The following is a 16,832-nucleotide window of genomic DNA, read 5'->3' as shown; positions in this document are numbered from 1 at the left end:
CGTTCTACAACATCAAAGAACTAGAGAAAAGCATTCCCAAAAAGTGCGGTATTTCGCCCATGATTGTTAAAGACTTAGTGCAACAAATGATCGATGAAGACGGCGTAATCTCGGTGGAAAAATGCGGCAATATCAACATATACTGGTGTTTCAAGAGCCAAACCCTCCAAACGCTGTATGACTCGAGCGAGATGCTGAAGAAAAAGATCCAAGACACAGAAGGCGATATTGCCACTTGCAAACAAGAACTAGAGAAAACGCTGCAACTCGGCAGACGTCAAAAGTTTACCGTCGGCCAAGAAACATACATCAGGGACGTTCTCTTAGAACAGCGAAAGAAAACCCTGGAAGAAATAAAGAAAAACAGCACAAAATTGCAAAAAATAGAAAGCATCAGATGGGACGCAGCCAAGATCCAAGATAAAAAACAAATGGTTCAACTAAAGAAGGCCCAACTGGAGAAAATCACTGACAACATTGAGATTCTCGTCGACTACCTTTACAAGAAATTTTTCTTGCAACCGGAACAGATCAGAAAGGAGTTCGAAATCCCGGAAGAGTTTAAAGAGTTCGCGGATGTATAGGACACACAACCACATACATACAACTGTATAAATAAATACAACTATATATACAATTATGTGCGTGTGTACTTTCGCAAATGTATACAGATATTAGCCGCTGTCTCGTTCAGCCCAGATTAGCCGCCCACTCTGCGTTACACAGTTTCTGCTGTGGCGCCACAGTTTTGCCGACCGCACATTCGGCTGACTCATTTTGACCGCTTTTCGTGCGTTGTGGAATGCACTCGCGCCTTCACAGTTGTGCCTCCCAGCCTCAGACTGGGCCCTTCTTAGTGGAAGTAGTTGGTTGCTGCTACTCTGGTAGGACTCATCGCATCGCAAAAGTGTGTAAACGTGTAAGCGTGGAGGTCCCATTACCTTTCTTATCCGCTCCGCTAGGGGCTACGACAGGTAACATACGAATGCATACCTTACGTATATATATATATATATATACAGTGAGTTATACATTTTTCCAGGTTCTGTACTTGAAGCTTATCGGTTAATCTGGAATATATAACAAACAACAAACAAGCAAAACTAAAACTAAAATGCCAATCAAAACATTGGATACAGTCGTGGTGAATACAGGTTCTCAGAATGACCAACATTCTGCCTCGGTACCACCGGTATATCTGTCGACCACTTTCAAAGTGGACCTGAATAACGAGGCCGCACAGAATTACGATTACTCCAGATCGGGAAACCCTACGAGAAGCGTTCTGCAGAACCAGATCGGTAAGCTCTACCGTGTCCCACAGGAGAACGTGTTGGCCGTCAGCAGCGGTATGACGGCGCTAGATATTATTTTGCGTGGGCTGGTCTTACTCAACGGCACCGAAGACCATACTCCAACAATAATAGCTGGTGACGATCTTTACGGGGGCACTCAAAGACTGCTGAATTTCTTCAAGCACCAGACCCACGCTGTCACGGTCCACGTGGACACCTCCAATTTTGAAAGGTTCAAGACCGTTTTCCAATCCCTAGATAAGGTCGACTGTGTTCTTTTGGAATCTCCAACAAACCCGCTTTGCAAAGTGGTGGACATCCCTAAAATACTACGTTTTGTGAAATGCGTCTCTCCCGACACCAAAGTCATCGTCGACAATACCATGATGAGTGGTCTCAATTGCAATCCTTTGCAACTGAACCCAAGCTGCGATGTCGTGTACGAGTCTGCCACCAAGTATCTCAACGGCCATCACGACTTGATGGGCGGTGTTATCATCAGTAAAACGGCCGAAATTGCCTCGAAGTTGTACTTTGTGGTCAATTCTACGGGGGCGGGTTTATCTCCCATGGATTCCTGGCTCCTTGTGAGAGGCTTGAAGACTCTGGGAGTCAGGTTACATCAACAACAGAGAAATGCGATGATTTTGGCCCATTGGCTGGAAGACTCGTGCGGGTTCAAACCTACCAGCACAAACAAAGCTACAAAGACCAGATTCGTGGGATTACGCTCCAACCCAGATTTCAAGCTCCATCAATCGTTCAACAATGGGCCAGGTGCTGTGCTGTCTTTCGACACAGGTTCATTCGAGCATTCAAAGAGACTGGTAAGCTCCAAGAAACTGAACATATGGGCTGTTACGGTGTCTTTCGGATGCGTGAATTCGTTACTATCTATGCCTTGCAAGATGTCCCATGCCTCCATTGACCCCGAACTGAGAAAGGAAAGAGACTTCCCCGAGGATTTGGTTCGTCTTTGCTGTGGTATTGAAAATATCGTGGATCTGAAAAAAGACTTGCTGGCAGCAATGGTTGACGCAGATATTATAGAAATTAGAGATAACGGCAAGTATCTCTACAATAATTTGAATAAACACTTGGCTGTGAATACCACCGTCGACAACTTGCATAAGCCTCTAAGTATTTACGAAGAATTTTACAATGAAGATTTCATCAGAAAGGATTCAGAATTGAACATCAAGGGTTCAAAGCTATAGAAAAAACCTGCCGCATCTACTCTTCATGAACTTCGGAGCCACAAAAGAAAGGACTCTAATATTTAACTGTATTATTTGTATAAACTCAAATATCAAAGAACAATATACCAATACTTACTTTTTTTTGATTCGATTTGTCGTTAGTCTTTTTTGTTTACTTTTCGGAGACACTTGCTTACGAAAAAAGAAATCTTCGTAGATTGCCTGCACTACATAGGTATAAGGGCGGATCAAAGAGGAGTGATTGGATGTTTCTAATATAGTATATTCTGTAACAATCACAACAGGGAAAGCAAATAAATAACGATGCTTGACGCTTTTTCAGCCACCAGGAAACCCACCGTTCTTTTCATCGCCAACCCATGTGAAACATCAGCCACACTAAATTCCAAAGAATTCACAGAGAAATTCGATATCTTGCGCTATGACTTGGATACCAAGGAAAAGTTTATTCGTTTCCTGGAGGAGCATGAAAAAGACAAGATTACTGCTATATATGGCGGGTTTCCTGCCTTTCACAGAATTGGCGGATTGAATCGTGACATCATTGAACATAGATCATTTCCTAGAAACGATTTAAAATGCATTGTGCTTTGTTCGAGAGGCTGCAATGGGCTCGACCTGGATGCGTTACGTGAACACAATATTCAATTGTACAACTACCAAGACGATCAGGACGAAGGGTTGATTGAAGACTTGAAACTTCATGAAGTCGGTAATGATGTGGCAGATTGCGGCTTATGGCACATCTTAGAAGGTTTCAGGAAGTTTTCATATGGTCAGAAACTTGCTAGAGAAACTGGGAACACAATAGTGGCGAGAACCAAAGCTGCAGGGAAGGACGGATTTGCTTTTGGTCACGAAGTGGGCAACATGTTCATTGAATCACCAAGAGGAAAAAAATGTTTGATTCTTGGTCTCGGAAGTATTGGCAAGCAATTGGCTTACAAATTGCAGAACGGATTAGGAATGCAAATACATTATTGCAAAAGGAGCGAAGAATCCACAATCTCTGGAAGCGAAAACTGGAAGTTTCATGGACTAGATGACACAATATATCCCAAGCTACACCAATTTCATGCTATTGTTATCACGTTACCTGGAACTCCTCAGACAGAGCATTTGATTGACGTGAAGTTTTTGCAGCATTGCAATTCAGAGTTGATTTTAGTTAACTTGGGAAGGGGCGCAATCTTAGACCCACAAGCCGTGTCGGATGCCCTTGCGAAAGGACAAATCAGACACCTTGGCGTGGATGTCTTTTATAATGAGCCTATTATCGATGAGGAAATCAAAGTTTCTGACAAGCTTACCTCAATTACTCCACATTTGGGCAGTGCGACAAAGGAAGTGTTTGAGCAAAGTTGTGAGTTAGCATTGGCAAAAATTTTACGAGTGGCATCTGGAGACGTGGCAGAAGACAAGTTCTTTTCACGTATAGTTTGATTGTAAGAGCATCACGTACATAAATATGTATATAAATTTTTAAATCATAAGACTCTCTCCATATATTTCACCAAAATTTTCAAGAGAGGAAAGCTTTCAAAGTGTGGGTTACTACTGCTTCATGAATGCGTTGGGTCAATAATAACATCCTAGAGATGTGTGACTCTTGTCTGCGTGTGGAGAATTTCGGAGTCGGCCGCGCCGCATCTTATCTCATCCAGATTTTTTTACTTTTAAATGCTTTAATAATGCTGCTGCAAAAATGAAGATAGCCGTTTAAAAAGAAAATGAACGTCGATACTCTTTTTTAGTAGAGCATCTTGCGTTCTTCAATATTTTTCAGTTTGATTGGTTATACAAAGGCATTAAGCAAAAACTCTAGATGGATGATATGGGCACAAGCGTAAAGCGTAAGGCAGACAAGACAGAACACATAACAGACACGATAGAAATCTATGAAGAAAGAACTCCGACTTCTTCTTTAAACTCACCACCAGAAAATGTTGATTCGAACCCATCGTTATTTCAAAAGATTGTTAACAAAGCGTCTTGGCTTTCCAAAAAAGTAGATGCAATGGGTGTGGAGTCGACTGGTATTCAGAGAATATCCCCCTACGAAAGAGGAACGTCAAAAAGGCAGTTCTTTCATGTTGCTGGGCTATGGTTGAGTGCCACAGGCGGTCTTTCTTCTATGTCGTCCTTTTTATTGGGGCCTTTGCTTTTTGGTTTAAGCTTTAGAGAATCGTTAGCATCGAGTTTGATCTCCGTGACAATTGGTTGTTTAATTGCTGCCTACTGTTCGATTATGGGACCACAGTCCGGTTGTAGACAAATGGTAACAGCTAGATATTTATTTGGATGGTGGTTCGTTAAATTTGTAGCACTCGCCTCTATTATTGGTGTGATGGGTTGGTCTGTGGTTAACTCTGTGGTTGGCGGTGAGATGCTAGCTGCTATTTCTAACGACAAAGTGCCTCTATGGGTCGGAATTGTTATAGTGACTGTACTCTCTTTCTTAGTTGCCATTTTCGGTATTAAACAAGTCGTTAAAGTAGAAACATACTTGTCCGTTCCCGTGTTGACAGCATTTTTATTGCTATACATTTCATCAAGTGATAAATATAGCTTAGTCAATACTTATGTTTCAAAAGGAACGTTGGACTCCTCTACCCTAAAGGGCAATTGGATGAGTTTTTTCTCGTTATGCTATAGTATCACAGCAACCTGGGGGTCCATTACAGCCGATTATTACATTTTATTCCCAGAAGATACACCATATGTTCAGATTTTTTGCTTAACATTTTTCGGGACATTTTTACCCACCTGTTTTGTAGGTGTTCTAGGTCTCTTATTGGCTTCTGTGGCCATGTCATACAAGCCATGGGCAGAGCAGTACGACACTCATGGCATGGGTGGGCTACTTTGGGCAGGATTCCAGCGCTGGAACGGATTTGGAAAGTTTTGTGTGATAGTGCTGGTATTCAGTTTGGTATCTAATAATATCATTAATACCTACTCTGCAGCATTCTCGATTCAACTTTCTAGTGTTTTTTGTGCAAAAATTCCACGTTGGTTCTGGTCCATCGTGTGCACTATAGTCTATTTGGTTTGTGCATTGGTGGGTCGTAATCATTTTAGTACAATATTGGGGAATTTCCTGCCAATGATTGGCTACTGGATTAGTATGTACTTCATTTTATTATTTGAAGAAAACATGATATTCAGAAGATACTTCTTAAATCTATACACCAAAGAATTTCCCCCAGTAACGGATGGAACGGAGGAATCAGAGCCAATCGGATCTTCCAAAGAACTTGAAAAGAGTTCAGTGACGAATATTCATTTGTTGAAAAGAAAACATAAAGTGACTATGCACCGTTATAATTGGGATAAATGGGAAGACTATGAAGTTCTAACACATGGTTACGCTGCGACGTTTGCCTTTGTTGTAGGTGTTGCCGGTGTGGTAGTTGGTATGGCGCAAGCATACTGGGTCGGACCAATTGCTGCCAAATTTGGTGAAGAAGGTGGTGATGTGGCCATGTGGCTAAGTATGGCATTTTCTGGTGTTGTATATCCACCTTGCCGGTATTTAGAGCTTCGTAAATTTGGGCGATAATTCTCACGTCATCGCTTATGCTTATATAAAACAGCAATTGTATACATTATTGATTATATAGTGATAAAGGTAACCTTAGCTAGCGTTAACGGGAGCCGCAGTATTGTGTATGATAACTTTGGCAATAATGCATTTATTTAACACACAGCCATTCATTGGGGTATCAACCTGAGCCCCTAGATGGTATCTTGGGAAAATGCTGACACTTGGACTATCAGCTCATGTTCTTCCATTTGCTGTCGCGATCTCATTCCGACGTCAGCTGACTCCCCACCAATGAGATCAGTAGGTTCCGAAGGCGTCCAGCGAAAAAGCGATATCTCCCATCTTGGATAGTAGCAAATAAAGGGAAGAGAAAATGAACCCTGCTCAAGGAAAGACCACTTTTACTTTTTCCCAAGTATAAACATCGAACGGAAAGGTTTACGGACATTTGAAGTATTTCATTCTTCTTACAAAAGATTATTTTATATTAGCACGCTGATTGCGTAAAACTTAACAAGACAAAAAGAACTATTACTTTTTTACCGTATGTTAAAGTTAATTCTCGAAGACTGCATGAGATGAGAGGGGAAATCCTGATGAAAGAAATAAGTCATTATTCGAATATAATTCGAAAGAGCCAAACAGACACCTGAAATGTAATCGAGTTAGAGATAAGACTTTAGTCACAAGTCTAAATGGCTATTACCTGCCTTTTACGCGATATAAAATCCCGGAGATCTGTTATATCGTGCATGTGCAAAGACCAACATTGTCTCCCCCACATACTCCGACCGTTATACGGTCTCTCCATCAAGAAGCACTATACTAACATATTTATACATCGCCCTTCCCATTTTTGGTCCCGTAGAAACAAATAGAAAATAAACGCAATGCTTTCGTTTCGTCAATCAATAAGATTAGTTAAGCCGGCTACAAGAACTCTATGGAGTTCAAGGTGTCTGCTTCAACAGAAGCCAGTGGTGAAAATAGCCCAAACCCTAGCTGAAGTTAACGGTCCTGAAACTTTGATCGGTCCTGGTGCTAAAGAAGGTACTGTTCCAACAGACCTAGACCAAGAAACTGGTTTGGCAAGATTAGAACTTTTAGGTAAATTAGAAGGTATCGATATCTTTGACACCAAACCATTAGATTCGTCCAGAAAGGGTACCATGAAAGACCCTATCGTCATTGAATCGTATGATGATTATCGTTATGTTGGTTGTACGGGTTCTCCTGCTGGTTCACATACTATTATGTGGTTAAAGCCTACTGTTAACGAAGTTGCCAGATGCTGGGAATGTGGTTCTGTTTACAAACTAAACCCTGTCGGTGTTCCAAGTGATGATCACCATCATTAACCTTTTTATTAAAGTCGCCTTTCTGTTTTACTTTCCATTCTCTATTTATATTTATTTTTTTGGAAACCAAAGAGATATTTTTATGAGGCTAAACTCCTACTACACATACGTATATGTGAAAAAAGTATTTAAAGAGAATTCTTTGCCGCAAGATTGGAACAAGTGCTTTACTAAATCTACAACGAAGAACAAAAAACAAAATACATAACCAAAAAAATTGAGAGAGGCCAAGATATATTTTTACTTAAAAATTCTTATTAATATTAGTACAATTCATGTCATAATTATTTATTATTCCCTCTTCTGTCTTCTTTTAAGAAATCAAATATAGCATCTGCCATAATGATTACTGTACCAAATTGTTTCCTTCTCAACATCCAAACACCATAAACCCATACCAAAAGCTTTCTATTTCATAAAATATTTTAAATATTTGCACCAAAAAAAGGATCGAGCGCGCAGACATCCAGTTGGCCCCGCCCGGGCTGAACAGTGTGAGCGGGTCAGTAACGTGCCCCCCTCCCTCGGGGGAAGCCTCTCCGGTTCTGGAAGGAAGGAAGCCTGCTTGTTGGGCCCAAACGTCTATCTACCCTAGGCGAGGCGCCTCCAGATGCCAGTGTACGCTGTCGTTCTCGTTGGATCTTGTGGGATTAGTCGGTATTTGAAATATCTACTAAATAAAAGTTCGCTATAGCTAAAACTTCCTATTGCTTGTCATTTAAGAGCATATAACCACAGTCTTCAAGTAGTATGTTAATGGCACTAAGATGTGAGAAGAGGAAAGGGAAAAGATGCGAATGTTAATCTAGGAGGAGAAAGCTGTGAACAGATATCGTCCAAATCATGAGAGGCGTAGCTGTATCTAACGAAAAGACAGAAACCAACCGTCTAATACACACTCATAGGCGTTCGGGTCTAAGGACACACCGGAGAAAGAGTCAAACAATGAGCCTCCAAATTGACCCAACAATGAAAGCAAAAGCCCCACGATGTTCAAACATGACACGAATATCCTTTTCTCTTCGGAACTATGAATTCTTCGAATAAAATAACAAGTTACTAACAAATTTTTTTTGAAATTCTCGCAATATATTGTGAGAACTAAGAAACAAATGTCATATTCAGATCATTCAAAATGCCAAAGAAGAGAGCTTCCAACGGTAGAAACAAGAAAGGTAGAGGTCACGTCAAGCCAGTCAGATGTGTCAACTGTTCCAAGTCTATTCCAAAGGATAAGGCTATTAAGAGAATGGCTATCAGAAACATTGTCGAAGCTGCTGCTGTCAGAGATTTGTCTGAAGCTTCTGTCTACCCTGAATACGCTTTGCCAAAGACTTACAACAAGTTGCACTACTGTGTTTCTTGTGCTATTCACGCCAGAATTGTCAGAGTCAGATCCAGAGAAAACAGAAAGAACAGAGCTCCACCTCAAAGACCAAGATTCAACAGAGAAAACAAGGTTTCCCCTGCTGATGCCGCCAAGAAGGCTTTATAAGTTGATTAAAATAAGTAGAATATAAGTAATTTTTTACTCCTTTTAATCATAAAATAACCATTACAGTAACACTAACGCAAAAGAATGTTAGAAAGTATAGATCAAACCGTATTACCATCACGTCGCACGAAGAATCATATCCTACGAATGTGTTTTTTCCGTTTGATTTTTTTTGCCTCCCTTTCTTTCCCTTTAATGGGATAATGAAAAAAACCTGGTCAAAAAGTAATTTATAACTAGAAGATGATACTGATTGTGTATATTGCATTGGATTACAATAATCGTCTTGTTTAGACTCGTACTACATAGGAAAACAACTAGTAACTATTATTTTTCCGCCACGACAAAAACGTGTTTTTCTTTGTGTCCATTGGCTTATATCCCCCCCACACGTCAATAGTTCCTAGATTTGTTAGATTTTTTCGTTTTTTTACTTACTTTTTTTCTTTCTTTCCCTTCGATTTTGTCCAAGATTCCCGTGAACGATAAAGGGAGTTTGCACGAGACAAGACAATTACGATAGAGTGTTCATCCGCTATACTGGAGGAATTGAGCATACAACCGCATTCTAGAAAAAGTCAGCTGTGCCAATTCAAGCTTGCTTTTTTACTTTAGTTCACCCTTTTTTTTTGGCCTATTTTGTTTTTCTATCAGAGGGTAAATAAGATAGTGTAATACAATAACCCCCCACTTCTCTCATATATTCAAAAGGGGAGATAATAGGGTCCCAACAGAGATTTCATACGAACGAACGAGCATACTGAACACGAACCGAAAAGGTCTTGCACATAGAGAGATTAAATATAATACACAATGGCACAAAATAATTTTGATTTCAAGTTCAGCCAATGTTTTGGTGATAAAGCAGATATCGTGGTAACAGAAGCCGATCTTATTACAGCTGTAGAATTTGACTATACTGGAAATTATTTGGCTACTGGTGATAAAGGAGGGCGTGTAGTACTCTTCGAGAGAAGTAATAGTAGACATTGCGAATATAAATTTTTGACAGAGTTTCAAAGTCATGATGCGGAATTCGATTACTTGAAGTCCTTGGAGATTGAGGAGAAGATAAATGAAATTAAATGGTTACGACCAACTCAAAGGTCTCATTTTCTTTTGAGTACAAATGATAAAACAATAAAGCTTTGGAAAGTTTATGAGAAAAACATTAAACTGGTGAGTCAAAACAACTTAACCGAAGGGGTTACTTTTGAGAAAAAGGGCAAGTCTGATAATCATAACAGTAGAGGAGGTTCCGTAAAAGCTGTATTATCCCTACAATCTTTGAAGCTACCTCAATTATCACAACACGATAAAATCATTGCTGCTACTCCAAAGCGTATATATAGCAATGCACATACCTATCACATCAATTCGATATCGTTGAATTCTGATCAAGAAACGTTTTTAAGTGCTGATGATTTGCGTATTAATTTATGGAATTTAGATATACCTGATCAAAGCTTCAATATTGTAGACATCAAGCCTACTAATATGGAAGAATTAACTGAAGTGATCACAAGTGCAGAATTTCATCCTCAAGAGTGTAATTTATTCATGTATTCTTCCTCTAAAGGTACAATCAAATTATGTGATATGAGACAGAACTCGTTATGTGACAACAAAACCAAAACATTTGAAGAATATCTAGATCCCATCAATCACAATTTTTTCACAGAAATCACGTCATCAATTTCTGATATAAAATTCAGTCCAAATGGTAGATACATTGCATCGAGAGATTATTTAACTGTCAAAATTTGGGATGTGAACATGGACAACAAGCCTTTGAAAACTATAAATATCCATGAGCAATTGAAGGAAAGATTGAGCGATACGTATGAAAACGATGCGATCTTCGATAAATTTGAAGTTAATTTCAGCGGCGATAGTTCAAGTGTAATGACTGGTTCTTACAATAATAATTTTATGATCTATCCAAACGTAGTAACCTCAGGTGATAATGACAACGGCATAGTGAAAACTTTTGATGAAAACAATGCGCTGAATAGCAACAGTAGCAATAGTAACAACAGCAACAAAAACAATAACAACAGCATACAGAATAAAGATTCGAGCAGCAGTAGCAGTAGTCACAAGCGTAGAAGTAATGGACGCAATACAAGCATGGTTGGTAGTAGTAATAGCTCCAGAAGTAGTATAGCCGGGGGTGAAGCAGCAAGCGCAGAAGATCCGGGAACGGAAATGAATGAAATCGTGTTACAAGCTGACAAAACGGCATTCAGAAACAAAAGATACGGTTCATTAGCACAGAGGTCAGCAAGAAATAAAGATTGGGGTGATGATATTGATTTCAAGAAGAATATTTTACATTTTTCATGGCATCCGAGGGAAAACAGTATCGCCGTCGCTGCAACCAATAATTTATTCATCTTTTCCGCATTATAGTAATAACAATCCTTCATTTCTTTTTTCCTTTTATATTATTCCCCTCCCTCACTCATATCCCGACACTACTGTTATATTTAAAAATTTTAAATTGAATTTGAATTTGAATTTAGATTTAAGATTTAGATTTATCTTTTTTACTAAATTATTTTCTATGTTTATTTTTGTTTTTGTTTTATCTTTTCTACTTAAATTTTTTATTCTATCTCAAACGTGTTTATTATCCTTATCTCTGATTCTTTCACTCTAGAACGGCATTCTTCTGATGGGCCATCTGCTCTGTAAAAAACGTACTGACTTAAGTCTGACACCTTTAGCGGAACTTTTACCATCACTGTACTAGAGTATACACACTTTTGCAACGCCGGTTAAGAAGAAAAGTAATAAAATCTTTTTCATAGATGTAGTATGTTTATGCCTATACATTTGCATTATATTTTATATATGTTTAAGAAGGGATGTATGCCATACCGCTTCTCAAGATACATAATCTGCCTTAGCTCCTATCAAAGGACTAAGTTCTCTTTTTTTTTCGTAGTTTTTTTTATCTGAATATAAAAGAAGTAAGAATTAGTAAAAATTCACAATAAATAAAGAATTCGAAAGGTTATTCTCACTCACTCACTCACTCACTCGATTAATCATCATGTTCGATGTGCCTGTTAATGACAGGGTTCCAAAACATGGTCTTGTCACCATCACCCCAGAAGAAAGGTTTGGATCTGATGTTCATAAATTCGTAGTCTCTTGGCCATTCAGAGTCAGGAACATGCTTTAAATGTTCACGATGTTCTGCATGTTCCTTTTCAACGAAATATGTGTTCACAGCAGTCAAGGCGATGGCTGGTAGTGCAACCCAAACAGAAATCTTGACCCACAAGTTCGATGTGTCATTAGCATGCTTTTCGGTAGCCATCAATGATTCTTTAAATTTTTGAGCCGCCACTTTATCTGGTGGGCCAAACGCTGGCTTCAAAGCATTTGGGGGTAAAGTAGAAGCGTATCTCTTAGCACATTGTCTAAACATTTTTTTTATTGGTTATTTGTTAAATATGTGTAGTTATGTGTATATGGGACTTTGATAAGGATAAAGCGTGTGATGCTCAAAAAAAATAGTTCAAGGCAAGTTGTGATGTTTATTATATCATTATACCCTCGTTGCTCATCATCAGCAGCTCCCAGCTGGGGGGTTTTGTTTCTCTGAGCCGATACTCCCAGAAGTGCGTCTCATTGGTGGGAAAAAACAGGCCGTTACCCGGAATAAAACCGTACAAAAAGTGACCACTAGCTATGCGGTAGTATGATGAAATATTTAGTGACACCAGGATTGGCTTTCACGGCAGAGATGGTATGCTGTGTAATAAGTAGTCTGTTTCGTTCTCCGCTCATTGCCAACACTCTTTTTCTTTTTTTTTGCAGCTTGCACTGAGATGTTTCGGGAAATATACTAAGCATCCAGGGGGAGGGAAACCCATGGAGAGCAGGAATGCCTACACTGCACACTTTGCGATCAGCCTTTATAGATAGGTTGGTAGTGGCAATATAGGAGTTACTCTTTAGAATTGACACAATGGGCCTGCGCTAGGCCGGGTAACGAGGCTGCCGTCTGATGTAAAAAACTACATGGAATTGAACAATAAAGGAAAAAAATGGAAGTAATTCAGATAATTCCCCGTTTTGCAAAATTACCAGGCAAGAGCTACAGTACAGCGTTCATTCCCAGAATGTCCATAATAGAGACTAATTACGCAATGCTATTCGTTTCTTTTGTGTCTAAAAAATTTACGTAACACTTTACTGAGCAAAATATAGGTTATTTAGTGTTTGAAATTGTTGTTGTGATTGTTTGGATTCAAAAGAGCTTTGTTTTTTATCCATAGTGTTCTGCTTATTTTCCATAAAATACTTGTTGTTGTTCATATTCCAATATTGCTGCTGCTGGAATTTTGAATTAGACTTTTTATCGATTTTTTTGCTGCTGGAATTAGTACCACCATTTTTGTTCTTTTCTTTCATAAATTCCTGGTATTTTCTTTCAACATCCATTTCATATATGCGGTTGGCCGTTAATTGATTCCCGATAGTAAACCATCCTGGCCGAGTATTGTGATCCCTTCCAAATATTTCTAATTTTCTGGCATGCGTCCCCGCCATACGTTCAGCTATACCGTACAGCTCGTCTGGCTTCCTACTAGTCTCTCTGGTCATGGACACAATCAGATCAATGTCGATATGTTTGTTGATCCATTTTGGATTACCCTTTAAACCCACTAATAAATGCTCTTTGGAATGGTTTAGCCAGTGCCCCGTGCGGCCAGTAACTATGGTCCTGCCCAACTGGTTTGTTTTTATCCAGGAAACTTCGTTTATTACTTTGTACCCCCAGTTATCCAAGGATTCTTTGCCCAGTTCTATAGCTCTGCCCGTTACCCAAAGAAAAATAATTCCCTCGTCTTGCAGTTCATGTAAGGGCAGGCCTAGGAGCTCAATATCATTACAAGTACCGTATGGTAGATTCATGTGTATATTCCATGCGGGGTCCGCAATGACCACCGAGAACTTCCCCAGTATCTTAAAATCAAATTTACGAACATCGCAGCGGATCCATTGTGCAGGTAAAGGCTTTTTAATTGAATGTGCGGAGCAATTTCCTAGGGTATAGAATGGTATTGGTACGTTCGACTCTATTTCTTCATTGTGACTTTCAGTGCTATGATCGGCCTGCTCTTGTAAGCACGACGGAATATATTGCAAATAGTGAACATACCGACATGTATTCAATTTGTGACAGGTATCCAAATACGAACAATCTCCTAAAGAAATATCCGTCTGTGGTTTAATATTGGGGATGAAATGAATTTTCGATTGAATACATTCGATAAATCCTGGATGGTTTTCCTGGCACGCGGATATTTTGGACCATTGTAAGGAAACAATTTTATTATTGACAATGTAAACCGAGGTAGATAATAAAGACGCATGCAGGTAATCACTACATATGGGAATGTATTCGATAACTTTTGTTGTGTGCTTGGCTCTTTCCTTAGCGAGTTGAAAAGAAGATGGTTTCTCCCGTAATAAAGTTTGTAAACGGTTACTTAATTGTTCACGTGGCAATCCCTGATTACTGACATTTTCGTCCCAGTCCAATACATTGAACAGTCTATCCAATAAATGGCTTCCCTTAGAATCTGCTTCTGCCGCTGTCAAACTCGAAATCTCTACATCAGATGAGGAACAGGGCACTTTCGATACATAATAGAAAGGGTGGAATTTATTATAGAGAATCTTCAAAGAGAAAACATCCAAAAAGACAATTTTTTCAGGTCTTTCTGCAACTAGTAGGTTCTGTTCGAACTGAATGGACTTTGGCGTAACCAAAACAATATCTCCAAGATCATTCCAAAACTGTTCAAACTCAAGTAAGTTCTTTTTCCCCTCACCCAAGTCTTCTGAGCAACCTTCGTAGCCACCAGTGACATACAATGAATATACGTCTTTGAGCTGCCCAGACAACGGCGCTCTCAGGATATCATCGTAATTTTGGATCAAAAAATGCACTAATTTATCGTTAATCATGGCCTCCCTACAATTTTTGACGCGTTCGAATCTCATGCTCACTTCTTAAACTATCTGAAATATGCACTACTGACTTATATTGGGTTCTGTCCTTCGTAGTTGTCCATCTTTCTGTTCTTTGGCTCCAGCGGTTAGCGATCTGTTACAGTTCCCGAAAGACCCTCTTCTTTCTTTGTTTATGATGGGTTTCACAAGCACGAAAGAAAGCGATTTTCTACGCAGAAGTCACGCTGGAAAGACGCAACTCAAGTCAATTCAGGTGAATAGTACCGCCAGGTAGCTGAGGTAACCTCTCAGTTACTTTCAAATGCCTTGTTTATACTGTATATGGGCGATTCTCGATAATCCTGCAGCATCGTTAAGAGTGATGGTGATCTTATGTAATTAAACTTGAAATGATAATGTTTTGAAACAACTTTTATTCTGTTTTATAAGTGTAACGATGGCTAAGTGCCCGCGAAACGTCTGTACATTTAAGCACGTTCGAATTGAGTATCAACTAGTTAACAACGCGTAACATGTCTGGAACATTTAGTTATGACGTGAAGACGAGAAACAGTCAACCGTCATTTGAGTTTAATTCTAATTATTCGCCAAGGGTATCATACCACTTCAACCCCAAAGCTTCACATTACCATTATGGTGTAAAGCATCCAATGAAACCGATCAGGCTCATGCTAACGGACCACTTAGTCTCTTCTTATGGGCTGCACAAAATCATGGACCTTTACGAAACAAGAAGCGCTACTAAGGATGAGCTAATTGAGTTCCATACAGAAGACTACGTCAATTTTCTCTCCAAGGTTTCACCAGAGAATGTTAACAAGCTGCCTAGAGGCACGTTAGAAAATTTTAATATTGGAGATGACTGCCCTATTTTCCAAAATTTATACGATTATACAACCTTATACACTGGTKCGACCCTTGATGCTACCAGAAAGTTAATCAACAATCAGTCTGACATAGCAATAAACTGGTCCGGTGGTCTCCATCATGCAAAGAAAAATAGTCCCTCCGGATTTTGCTACGTGAACGATATCGTCCTCTCTATTTTAAATTTATTAAGGTATCATCCAAGAGTCCTTTACATAGATATCGATTTGCATCACGGCGATGGTGTTCAGGAGGCATTTTATACCACAGATCGAGTTTTCACATTATCATTCCATAAATACAACGGTGAATTTTTCCCAGGAACAGGTGATTTAACAGAAATTGGTTGTGATAAAGGTAAACATTTTGCATTAAATGTACCTCTAGAAGATGGTATTGACGATGATTCGTACATTAACCTTTTCAAGTCCATTGTAGACCCTTTAATAATGACTTTCAAACCAACGGCTATCGTTCAACAATGTGGCGCGGATTCTTTAGGCCATGATCGCTTGGGTTGCTTCAATTTAAACATAAAGGCACATGGAGAATGTGTGAAGTTTGTAAAATCGTTTGGCCTGCCAATGCTAGTAGTTGGAGGCGGGGGTTATACGCCAAAAAATGTTTCACGACTCTGGACCTATGAAACAGGAATTTTGAATGATGTCTTATTACCGGAGGACATCCCCGAAGATATCCCATTCCGCGATTCATTTGGGCCAGATTATTCATTATATCCAGTCTTAGATGACTTATATGAAAATAAAAATAGCAAAAAGCTTTTGGAAGACATCAGGATACGATGTCTAGAGAACATCAGATACCTACAAGGTGCTCCAAGCGTAAGAATGGATGCCGAGTGCATACCGACACAGGATATTAGCGCCTTAACGGAAGAGGAGGACAAAATGATCCAAGAAATGAACGAAGAAAATGAAACGGACTCTTCAGCAAGGCTTCGACAAATAGAAAAGGAAAATAGCGGACTGGTTACGTTTTCATGAACTGTACAGCTTGTTTTCTCAATTCATTTCCCTTTTTTTTTTTTTTTTT

The 16,832-nt window shown here is 39.3% G+C and overlaps 10 protein-coding genes across 10 annotated transcripts; 8 read left to right on the top strand and 2 right to left on the bottom strand.

Moving 5' to 3' along the window:
- Nucleotides 1-59: 59 nt before the first annotated feature.
- MND1 (Mnd1p) lies at nt 60-584 on the top strand (the record flags this gene model as incomplete). The annotated part of the gene is made up of 1 exon (XM_018364963.1): nt 60-584. One exon carries the CDS (start codon nt 60-62, stop codon nt 582-584), a length of 525 nt encoding a protein of 174 aa, XP_018222063.1.
- A 530-nt stretch (nt 585-1,114) lies between these two features.
- STR3 (cystathionine beta-lyase STR3) lies at nt 1,115-2,512 on the top strand (the record flags this gene model as incomplete). Its single annotated transcript, XM_018364962.1, has 1 exon — nt 1,115-2,512. One exon carries the CDS (start codon nt 1,115-1,117, stop codon nt 2,510-2,512), a length of 1,398 nt encoding a protein of 465 aa, XP_018222062.1.
- Nucleotides 2,513-2,818: 306 nt separating this feature from the next.
- Nucleotides 2,819-3,958, top strand: DI49_1793 (putative hydroxyacid dehydrogenase; the record flags this gene model as incomplete). The annotated part of the gene is made up of 1 exon (XM_018364961.1): nt 2,819-3,958. The coding sequence occupies one exon, from the start codon at nt 2,819-2,821 to the stop codon at nt 3,956-3,958; it is 1,140 nt and encodes a 379-aa protein (XP_018222061.1).
- Nucleotides 3,959-4,340: 382 nt separating this feature from the next.
- Nucleotides 4,341-6,077, top strand: TPN1 (Tpn1p; the record flags this gene model as incomplete). The annotated part of the gene is made up of 1 exon (XM_018364960.1): nt 4,341-6,077. One exon carries the CDS (start codon nt 4,341-4,343, stop codon nt 6,075-6,077), a length of 1,737 nt encoding a protein of 578 aa, XP_018222060.1.
- Nucleotides 6,078-6,952: 875 nt separating this feature from the next.
- COX4 (cytochrome c oxidase subunit IV) lies at nt 6,953-7,420 on the top strand (the record flags this gene model as incomplete). The annotated part of the gene is made up of 1 exon (XM_018364959.1): nt 6,953-7,420. The coding sequence occupies one exon, from the start codon at nt 6,953-6,955 to the stop codon at nt 7,418-7,420; it is 468 nt and encodes a 155-aa protein (XP_018222059.1).
- A 1,135-nt stretch (nt 7,421-8,555) lies between these two features.
- RPS26A (40S ribosomal protein eS26) lies at nt 8,556-8,915 on the top strand (the record flags this gene model as incomplete). The annotated part of the gene is made up of 1 exon (XM_018364958.1): nt 8,556-8,915. The coding sequence occupies one exon, from the start codon at nt 8,556-8,558 to the stop codon at nt 8,913-8,915; it is 360 nt and encodes a 119-aa protein (XP_018222058.1).
- Nucleotides 8,916-9,728: 813 nt separating this feature from the next.
- On the top strand, nt 9,729-11,327 carry CDC55 (protein phosphatase 2A regulatory subunit CDC55; the record flags this gene model as incomplete). The annotated part of the gene is made up of 1 exon (XM_018364957.1): nt 9,729-11,327. One exon carries the CDS (start codon nt 9,729-9,731, stop codon nt 11,325-11,327), a length of 1,599 nt encoding a protein of 532 aa, XP_018222057.1.
- A 637-nt stretch (nt 11,328-11,964) lies between these two features.
- Nucleotides 11,965-12,354, bottom strand: COX13 (cytochrome c oxidase subunit VIa; the record flags this gene model as incomplete). The annotated part of the gene is made up of 1 exon (XM_018364956.1): nt 11,965-12,354. The coding sequence occupies one exon, from the start codon at nt 12,352-12,354 to the stop codon at nt 11,965-11,967; it is 390 nt and encodes a 129-aa protein (XP_018222056.1).
- Nucleotides 12,355-13,121: 767 nt separating this feature from the next.
- Nucleotides 13,122-14,942, bottom strand: IME4 (mRNA (N6-adenosine)-methyltransferase; the record flags this gene model as incomplete). Its single annotated transcript, XM_018364955.1, has 1 exon — nt 13,122-14,942. The coding sequence occupies one exon, from the start codon at nt 14,940-14,942 to the stop codon at nt 13,122-13,124; it is 1,821 nt and encodes a 606-aa protein (XP_018222055.1).
- Nucleotides 14,943-15,424: 482 nt separating this feature from the next.
- Nucleotides 15,425-16,783, top strand: HOS2 (histone deacetylase HOS2; the record flags this gene model as incomplete). Its single annotated transcript, XM_018364954.1, has 1 exon — nt 15,425-16,783. The coding sequence occupies one exon, from the start codon at nt 15,425-15,427 to the stop codon at nt 16,781-16,783; it is 1,359 nt and encodes a 452-aa protein (XP_018222054.1).
- Nucleotides 16,784-16,832: the final 49 nt, after the last annotated feature.

The sequence above is a fragment of the Saccharomyces eubayanus genome, chromosome VII (genome assembly GCF_001298625.1).
Source record: "Saccharomyces eubayanus strain FM1318 chromosome VII, whole genome shotgun sequence".
NCBI classification, from domain to species: domain Eukaryota; kingdom Fungi; phylum Ascomycota; class Saccharomycetes; order Saccharomycetales; family Saccharomycetaceae; genus Saccharomyces; species Saccharomyces eubayanus.
Note: the sequence above shows the minus strand (reverse complement) of the source record. Positions and strands in the feature narration are given on the sequence as shown.